The following is a 9,457-nucleotide window of genomic DNA, read 5'->3' as shown; positions in this document are numbered from 1 at the left end:
TTATTGTCGGTTTCATGATGTGTTAATTATGAAAATATGGCTTTACAACACTGTTGATGTCACATTTCCTTTATAGGAAGAGTGAAAGATCAACAGAATTAACCTTTTCAATAAAAGGCAATGAATGACAATCTCTCATGCACCAAGAATGAATAAGCCTTGTTGACATCAGATGGCATTCTTTACATGATGAAGTCATTGGGTGGAAATTCTTCCATGGTAGTTACTAGTTACTAAAAAAACACGTACTTTTTAATAGCTACAGTTCTATGGGCATCTTTTGATGGGTGCAAAAGTGAATACAAGATACAACAATTATGAGGGGTGTAAGTTACAAAATTGGACAAAAATATAGAGTAAAATGTTTTTAAGTCTCTTCAACTTGGTATTAATCGGAGGTACTAGAAGCCCTGAAGCCAGGCGGCACTGTCTTTGGTGTAAAGTACTCTTGTCGAACCACATCCGCTGTGCAAAATCTTACCTGTCAATAGACGCGATGATATTGGCCTTTAAGATGACAAAAACAAAATAAACAAAGGAATTCTACAATTCTATCATCTCTCATTTAAATGTTTGTTAACTTACCAATCTAGCATAAGACTTAAGCCATGGTTTGACCATATTCCATCCGGGCTGAAAAATGAATGGAGCCTCGACAAACAACACTTGGTCTAATCTCTTCGGATAATAGTTAAAAAACACATCTACCTAGAAATGTAGCTCAATTGGTCAATCTTTATTTCTACTTGTGAACTTTGTTAAACTAGGTATTCTTGACCCAAAGGAGCTCACCAAGAACTTGACGAATTGCAAGTCCCCATTCCTTGAAGTGAAGCCTCTCAAGTCGAAAATCCCGAGAATTCTCTCTTTGTCAGGTGGTAGTTGGCTTAAAGCCTTCTCTATGAGATAGATACAGAGCTTTTCGCTTTCGATAAGATCATCTCTCTGGTGATATGTCAATAAATAAGAAAGGTAAGTAAAGGTCTTGTAGAGACAATGAAATGTGTAAATTTGAAGTGGGTTGCTCTACAGGTTCAGTCATAGTCCTATAACCCGTAGGTCAAGAGTCCAGATCCGATCCTGGAAGGAAGAACTGTAGAAAAATGTAGCGATATTCACGGACAACTTACAGCTGGTATGTGATTTGCTGCCACCACTACCACCACTGGCCTCCCTTCAACATCAGGACATGAATGTAGATAAGCTTGGCCTGTGCCTGCAATCTCTCGGACTGATTCTTCTGTTAGACTATCAACTCCAAAGTCTCGACGCCAGGTCTTGCACACTTCGTTGTTAAGGACACAAGGGCCTTCACTCCATTGATAATCACACCTTAACAAGGAAATTAGAGTACTGTAGATGGGCACATCCATACATTGATACTTGTATGGGAGCCATCAGCATCATCACACAGACATAAATCATATTATGTAGCATCAATCTTATAGATTTCATACTATTAGCCATTGTATGGCTGTGTGTATACATAAACAGCAATATCCATGTGTGCATACAAACACATATACAACACATTATGTTAATATCTAATATGTGTCTGTTTTGGAGGGACATTTCACTCCAAGTATATTCATTAATCCACCCATCCATCCATTCATGATGCATCTATCCATGTATCTATCTGTCCATACATAAAGGCTAGTTTATTCTGTTCCAAAGGGCTGCAATCACTGCCTCTGACATCCATTCATTGTGCAGACATCCATAGATATCTGCAGACAGAAACATGCATATGTACATATCATACACATTGCACACACATAAATTCGTATGTACATACGTACATACATACACACATTCACACACAAATATATACACACACATATACATACATATACCTACATCCATACACACACACACACATTCCTACATACACACGTACATAAGCATTCACACATACATACTAGGGAGATATTGTGAATACATATATGTATGTTTGTGTGTGTGGGATACAAGGGCCTTAACCAGTTTTCCTACCGCAGCATCCACATCATATTTCCTGTCTTTCAGAAACCAAAGGAGGAGCTCTTCATCATCCCTTCCATTTCTTCCTACTGGCAAATCTGGATGCATACTTTCTAGCTTCCTTTTAACATCCTCTACAAGCTACAAGGACATAATCATAATCATACACATATAAATGTAACATATAAAGAAGAAGAAGCATATATGGTCATATTGAAATAAAGCAAGGATGGAAAAAAGACATACAGAACTACCTCAAGTTGCTGAGCTGAATCAACTAGGTCCTGAACTTTCTGTGCCTTGACCACACACCATCTTCTTTTTACATACTTGAGATGAAGGCATGGCTTTCCAATACACTTTACTGACTTCTGTACCTGCAAAACTAGACCACAACAGGGGGTTTCGTAAAATGATTCAATTAGCTTCTTCTAGAACTAAATAAGCAACAGATGGAATTAGAGAGGGGAGGAGAAATACATACATACATACATACATACATACATACATACATATATATACATATATAATAAGTACCTGGAAGGAAAGAGATGGTTGAGGAGGGAAGAAGCACAGAAGAAGAAGAAGATGAGGAGGAGGAGGAGGAGGAGGAGAGAGAAGATGGCAAAGTAGAGAACAGAGCAACCATATCTGAAGGTTCAATATTTTTGTGGATATTTCTTCTTCTTGGAGTGTTGCTGCTCTGTTTTTTTGTGTGTTATTTCTTAAATATTACATACTATACTGTTGATGTTGATGTTGTTGTTGTGTTTGCTTGAGATAAGAAGAAGATGCATTTCCCCATTTGATTGGGTGCACTCACTACCTTCTCTTCTTTCCTCTTTCAAACCCATACCATACCACCTGCCAAAGATAGTGCCACAAGCAGGACCATTGGCGCCCTTTTCGAGTGCCCATTTCGTCCCCCTGGCTTGGCTTCGTTCGCTCCGCATCCTGCCATATAGATGCGGATAAAGCTCCGTCGTATGCTAGTGCTTACCCTAACCATAGTTCGCGCTACTAGCTAGGACTCGCTTGTCTTATCGAAGCTTCATACTTTGAGTACCCATTCTAGCCCCACCCTGATTCATTCATGCCCCCATGGTGCAATCGATCGAAGAATATTTCTACTCCTAGTGGAAAATTCGACGCTTTCCTGTTTTGGTTGGGTGTTCATGTTAAGAGAGGAGATAGTGCATTGAAAAAGACAAATAGACATGTCATGGTAGATAGACTATACACTAGGTGTTACCCATGAAAATAGAGCATGGCTTGAAGGTGAACTTGCTTTCAAATGACCAATGCAATAAACAAAAAGTGGTCAATCAACACGAATCACAACTAATGGATTAAGAAATCTAAGAATTTCACTACAAAAATGTGTGATATTCCCATAAAAAGAAAGGGGATGATCGAGGATGTGCCATAATACCCAACAAGTTCTAGTCAACATGTATTTTGTTGTCTAATCATTATTTGGTAACCTTTCATCATATTGGGGCAAATGAAACTAATGTCTATAACGGTGGCTCCACTTACGTGAGTTTGAATTCAAGACAACCCTAGAGATGTCAACTTTCGAATAGAATTAATGAACCATAAATAAAATTAGGAGAGTTTATAATATTGCCCTATCATAGAATACATAACACAATGTACCAATATGCAAGATTTTTGGATATCTTCACCACTAATGCATGCCATAAAACAAAATAGCCAAACACAAGGTTCTACAACGTGAGTGAGTTGCAACCTTCAAACATTATAAATGCGAGTTACCTCCAAATGATTTTCACATGTTTGAGAATAAGTTCGAGTTGTAAGGAGGGGAAAGATGGTATACCATTGAACAATAGGAATTACCTCAATGTTGTAGAGTAATCAAACTATATGAGGAGACCATAGTGGTTAATGAATGCGCATATTCAGATATGTACCTCAAATCTACTTGCAATTTATATTCAAGTCTCAAAACAGGAATAGAATATAACATTGTTGTATGGACTTAAGGTAGTCGTCTACATGCCAATAGTACATTGGCACGCAAACTTAGGAGTCATATATGTAGCCCTTGTATGTGGAACCAATGAACAATGGCGGGGATGAGGAAGGATGATTGTATATTGGATGGTTCAAGTTGAATCATGGGTATGTCATTTTGTAGTTTAGATTGGCAATTGACCATGTAATTATGGTATTAGAGCTATAATGCTTTTAGGAAGGGGATTCTTGAGGAAGGATGGTTGTATGTTGTATGGTTCAATGGAGAATCATGGTCATGTCATTTTGTAGTTTAGATTAGCAATTGACCATAATTATGGGATTAGATGTATAATGCTTTTAGGAAGGGGAATTCTTTTTCAATAGAACCTTTGGCCTTTTCTTTTTAATGTTATAACACACGATGTTGCAATTAGATGTTATAACACTAAACAACACGACAAATTTGTTTTGGAACTCTCCCATAACTCTTTTTTATTGTAATTACAATGTTAGATTACCACAGAAGGCTTTTGGGCTCAATGCTAGACTTTTATGCCTTTATGTTACACTGTACCTATTTTCTCAATTTACTAGATGCAATTGGCAATGACCTTTTGCTCTCCACAAAAGAACCTTACAAAATGAGCTACCAACGTTACATTTTTTGTCTCATAGGTCATATTTGACTTCTAAAGATGATAATAAAATGTATATCTCCCTCCTTTGACACCACCATATGTTAGATTTCACTCGGTTATTATATATACATGTCATCATACTAAGGCTTGAGCATCTTGATTATGCCTAGAGATTATGTGGGTTTATTTATAGTTTAGATCGAGATTATGATGTGAAGGTCCACCATCTATACCCAAAGACATTGGAAAATGCCAACAAGTGTGCTCAAATATTTGATCACGTGATATGCATGAGACATCTCATCTTAAAGGGAAGGATTGTCTCTCAAGCAAACATTGTACGACCTTGAGGTTAAACTCATACAATATAAGAACCAAATTCAAATTATTTAAACATCTTACTCCATGAGAGCATGGACAACTTGTTGAAATGCGCATATATGTCACGATTTTATAGGGTTCATTTCCACACAAAAAAGTGTGTCATTTGGCAATTGCTCATTGTGAATTGGACAAGACCAATATTGAAAATAAGAAGATGGTGCATGTGATACAAGTTCCAGCAAATAGTTTTCTCAAAGTCAAAGATCACCTTAAGGAAGAAGTCAATGTATGTATGCCATGTTACTAGTATGTCATAGCCTTATCCAGGGCCTAAATGAGCTTGATCTGTATGAAGTATTAAATGACATAATTTAGATATTTTGGTACATGACATCGGCGTGCAAATTTCTCTCTCCCAATCGTAGGTGGAGGAAGCATTTGCATTTGAGAGTCTCTATGATGCAAGCAGGTGACAAGGACATCCGGGGTATATACATGAGTGAAGAAATGTTTCTTGTACAACTGTTGGTCCCAACCTCCAGGTCATCCTAGTAACGGACAAGCAAAGGTAACAGGTAAGATCATGCGACGAAAGACATGCTTTTTGTATGGTTAATGCAAAGCAAATAGACGATATCTATACATACATACATACATACATACACATACACATACACATACACATACACATACACATACACATACACATACACATACACATACATACATACATACATACATACATACATACATACATACCCTGGAACTTGATTGATCATTGATAAGCTTGGATGAAGAAAAAACTTATGGATGTTGCATGAATACATACATTGAAGATTACTACTACATACTTCTTGGCATATGCTTGAGATTTTGCACATTCTATGAAGAAAAAGTACACTATAAAAAATCACAATTGTATTACTACTCTCTACACCTCTTCTCCTCCTCTGCCTCTCTGCCTATCCCTTCTGTCAGTGCTTTGCTGCTCCATCTCCACAACATCAGCAACACATCACCCCCTTTCTTCGAATTCCTTCCCCTTATTATTACTACGGTAGGTGACGTGATCTCAAAGATAACTCTCAGAAAACAAATCATAATCCACTTTACACACTTGAGTAGGATTGTCTAAATGATGTTGAAGGCAACGATTTGCTTTGTTCTCATCTCGTGCAGTGTATGTCAATTCGAATGATGATTATGATCAGTGGGATGCTGGATGGAATTACTAAATTCTAATCTTATTCAGGTAATGGAATATAAGTGAGGTCACATTGTTTATTTCAAGGAATCTTGTATGAAAATTAGTCAAGCACGTGCCTAGTGTTTGCTCCTCAATGGGAGGTTCAAACGCACTTAGAACACATGTATTCGAAACCCCCAACAAACTTCTATTCGATGGAGTTACATTTTATTTAGCAAAACCCTTTCAATGGATTTGTATTGCTTCACTGAGAAAGTTCCATCTTTTCAAAGATATTTTTTTGTAGGTTTTGAAAAGAGAACAATATGGCCAACAAGTTGTCAGATGTGGATATGTTTTTCAGATCCGCACCAAGACTCAAAGATGAAAGTCTTATACAAGAGAAAGTTAAAACATTCATTGATTATATCTGTTAGTCTCATTGAACTCTTTACACAATCTTATGCTATCTTGGAAACATTTTTAGTATGTGGGCTATGGAGTTTTTGTAAGATACACTTCTCTTTCTACAGGTGAAATAAAAGCTCGTCTTGTTTGTGTGACATCTGGGGGCACAACAGTTCCTTTGGAGCGCCGGTGTGTTCGTTTTATTGATAATTTCAGCTCAGGAAACCGAGGAGCTGCATCCACAGAGTAAGTTTGCGTCATACTTGCTGAAAGTGTTTAAGGATTAGGATATACTCTTTTAAAACATATCGATGATAAATTCATACTCTTTTAGGCAATATTAGCATGCAATGAAAACATGTGTGTGCGTGTGTCTGCGTGCGCATTCGTAGAACAAAGTAGAAGGCTTGTTGTAGGAGCCAAATGGTACACGCATCTGATCTGGTTTAAGATCAATCAATACTAACTCTTGTATCTATGTTGGCAGATACTTCTTGAAGGCAGGATATGCAGTGATCTTTCTATATAGAAGGTATAGATTTTCTGAGTATATACATAAATAGATGTATCATACACATCCATGCATACATAGACTGAACCACTTATGCCCTAGATCAAACTTGATGCAAAAGCTTGTTTCTTTGGACTTTCACACAGAGAGACAATTCAACCATTCTCCAGACATCTTCCAGAAAATGCTCTCTTCACATGTTTTGAACCATCGGATAGTGCAGGCATTCAAGGTAAACACATTTGGAAGATCATAGTTGCAGATGTGCGCAATCAATATCTTAATGATGATGATAATTGAGCAGCTTTATTACTCTGTTTGTATTGGATGTATTAGTTTCCTTGTATTTAATTGACATGTTTTATATGTTTGCTTTCCAGTTACATCTTGATTATTTTGAATTTATTTAACTTTCATATGCTTTATATGTATCATGTTAGATATGTTTTTTATACATATGGTAAGGTGTAGCGTTTCCATTTGGTTTCCAGTGTTGTAAACTTGTCCTCTTCATTTCCTATTATATTGCTAAGTTGATATTGAAAAAATATTTAATATGCCACCTAACTTGCGTTGTTAATATTTCACAGTTGGTGCTAAATATTCTTAGGAGCCTTGACCTCCTAGCTATAGTCTATGAGAATTTTCTGAGCATTTTTCCTAGCAACGAAACCAGATATAACAGTTCAAATTTACGATAAACTTTTGTGCCATATAGTTGTCTGAGTTGCTATTATTTATTCATTGCAAATAAAATTCAAGAACAATTTTCTTGATAAACTACAGTCCAAAGAGAATATCAGACGGTTGTGGAGGTTGCTGTTAGATCCCACCATGAGGTCAGGTGTCAAGTACTTTTTAAAATTTCATATCTATGTCAAATTTTATAGTAACATTATATATGTCTATGACAGGCCATGTTTGGAGGAAAGCTCTTGAAAGTTCCTTTTTCAACACTTTTTGAATATCTACAGGTGGTTGCCTATGTATTTTTTCCGTTTACAGCTATGAAATAATTCTTGTGTTCTTCGTCCTAACTGGTTCTTAATATGGTGATGTGAAATAGTGTTTGCGCATCATTGCAACAAGTATGAACACCCTTAAGAGGAATGGAATGTTCTACCTTGCTGCCGCTGTATCAGATTTTTATGTTCCATGGGAAGCCATGGTGAGAACAGTGGATTTACAATTTGAGAATATCGGTTACTATTTACTAATAAGTTCTCAAATAAATAATTTTGTTGCTGTGCCATAAGCAGGATGAACATAAAATACAGTCTTCTGTGGGACCTTTAGCAATGCAGCTTGCAAGCGTTCCCAAAATGATTAAAAAATTGAGGGAAGAGTGGGCTCCTTCAGCTTTTTGTGTGTCTTTTAAGGTGATAAGCCATTATGAGTCCAGTGATTAATGACACTATTTAGGTTCAAGATATAGTTGTATTATCAAACCAGATAGAAAGAATGGAGATGTCTTAGGATAGGCGAGAGCATACAAAAACATTTTTTTTAAACATCCCACTACCCTGTTCTGTCACATTATCTTCCATGTAGAACACAATGGCATTAATTCCTACAATACCTTATTCCACATTCTGTTTCGCATGAAATCCTTAACATGTGTAGATGTAATAAACCAAAAATATTTTTACTATCAACTATATGCCAACAATATTTGTAGCATTTTTTATTCATTATATTGAACATATATAGCATATTTTTATAGATGTCCTTTGATTTTGCAGCTTGAAACAGACCTAACAATCCTGATTCAAAAGGCTAAGGATGCACAAAAGAAATATGGAGTTCATGCAGTGGTGGCCAATGAACTCTTGACAAGGAGGACAAAGGTTATTGTAGTGACAATGGAAGAAGAGAAAGTTGTGGAGAAGAACGATATACATCCAGATTTAGAAATGCCTCTTGTGAATATTCTACAAGGAAAACATACGGACTATATCAATGAATCTCAACTGAATGTGATGTGACCAATGAATCATTTCATTCACAGTAATCATTGAAGGAGAGAATTATGGAGAAGAAATGTCCAGATGTTGATGCATGAATTCCTCCTATGTGCTCTCTCTCTCTCTCTCAAATAATGAACATGCTTGGTTGATATAAATGGCATACTTGCGGAGGGTCATGTGTGAAGAAACTCATGATCTGTGACAGGATTGTAGTCAATATATGCAATATATTCTCCATGGTGATGTAGCTACATGAAAAAGTTTCTTCTAATTATGAATTATTCACCTGCTCAGTGAACTAAATCCATCACTGAACACAGTGGTAGGTACCTTATGTTTGATCAATGTTAGATATTTGCCATATCATGTTCGCTATTTCAATGTTTTCACGTCATAAATATGCATATTTGTCTTGTCCGACCAGTTGCGCTTTTCTGCATCCTCAATCTGTAGACAG

At 36.6% G+C, this 9,457-nt stretch overlaps 2 protein-coding genes across 3 annotated transcripts; one reads left to right on the top strand and one right to left on the bottom strand.

Moving 5' to 3' along the window:
* LOC147850242 (Sec14p-like phosphatidylinositol transfer family protein) lies at positions 1 to 2,705 on the bottom strand. 2 transcript variants are annotated; one of them, XR_015531696.1, is made up of 7 exons: positions 2,521 to 2,705; positions 2,238 to 2,368; positions 1,972 to 2,124; positions 1,131 to 1,277; positions 793 to 945; positions 586 to 704; positions 1 to 481 (listed from the first exon to the last, which is right to left on the bottom strand). XR_015531696.1 is itself a non-coding variant. In XM_087336672.1 (7 exons), the coding sequence occupies exons 1-7, from the start codon at positions 2,630 to 2,632 to the stop codon at positions 389 to 391; spliced, it is 912 nt and encodes a 303-aa protein (XP_087192798.1). In that variant the 5' UTR covers positions 2,633 to 2,703; the 3' UTR covers positions 1 to 388. The 2 variants fall into 2 exon arrangements, 1 of the variants encoding a protein (XP_087192798.1); XM_087336672.1 differs by having other exon boundaries at positions 586 to 708; positions 2,521 to 2,703.
* Positions 2,706 to 6,294: 3,589 nt separating this feature from the next.
* On the top strand, positions 6,295 to 9,375 carry LOC147850241 (phosphopantothenate--cysteine ligase 1-like). Its single transcript, XM_087336702.1, has 9 exons — positions 6,295 to 6,546; positions 6,648 to 6,768; positions 7,010 to 7,054; positions 7,180 to 7,265; positions 7,820 to 7,872; positions 7,948 to 8,007; positions 8,100 to 8,201; positions 8,293 to 8,412; positions 8,776 to 9,375. Exons 1-9 carry the CDS (start codon positions 6,441 to 6,443, stop codon positions 9,016 to 9,018), a joined length of 936 nt encoding a protein of 311 aa, XP_087192828.1. The 5' UTR covers positions 6,295 to 6,440; the 3' UTR covers positions 9,019 to 9,375.
* The last annotated feature ends 82 nt before the right edge of the window (positions 9,376 to 9,457 follow it).

Source organism: Azolla caroliniana, unplaced genomic scaffold, assembly GCF_043228905.1.
Source record: "Azolla caroliniana isolate FFs.n. ecotype wild unplaced genomic scaffold, voAzoCaro1.0.p SCAF_21, whole genome shotgun sequence".
Lineage (NCBI taxonomy): Eukaryota > Viridiplantae > Streptophyta > Polypodiopsida > Salviniales > Salviniaceae > Azolla > Azolla caroliniana.
This window is presented reverse-complemented; position numbering and strand designations above follow the sequence as displayed.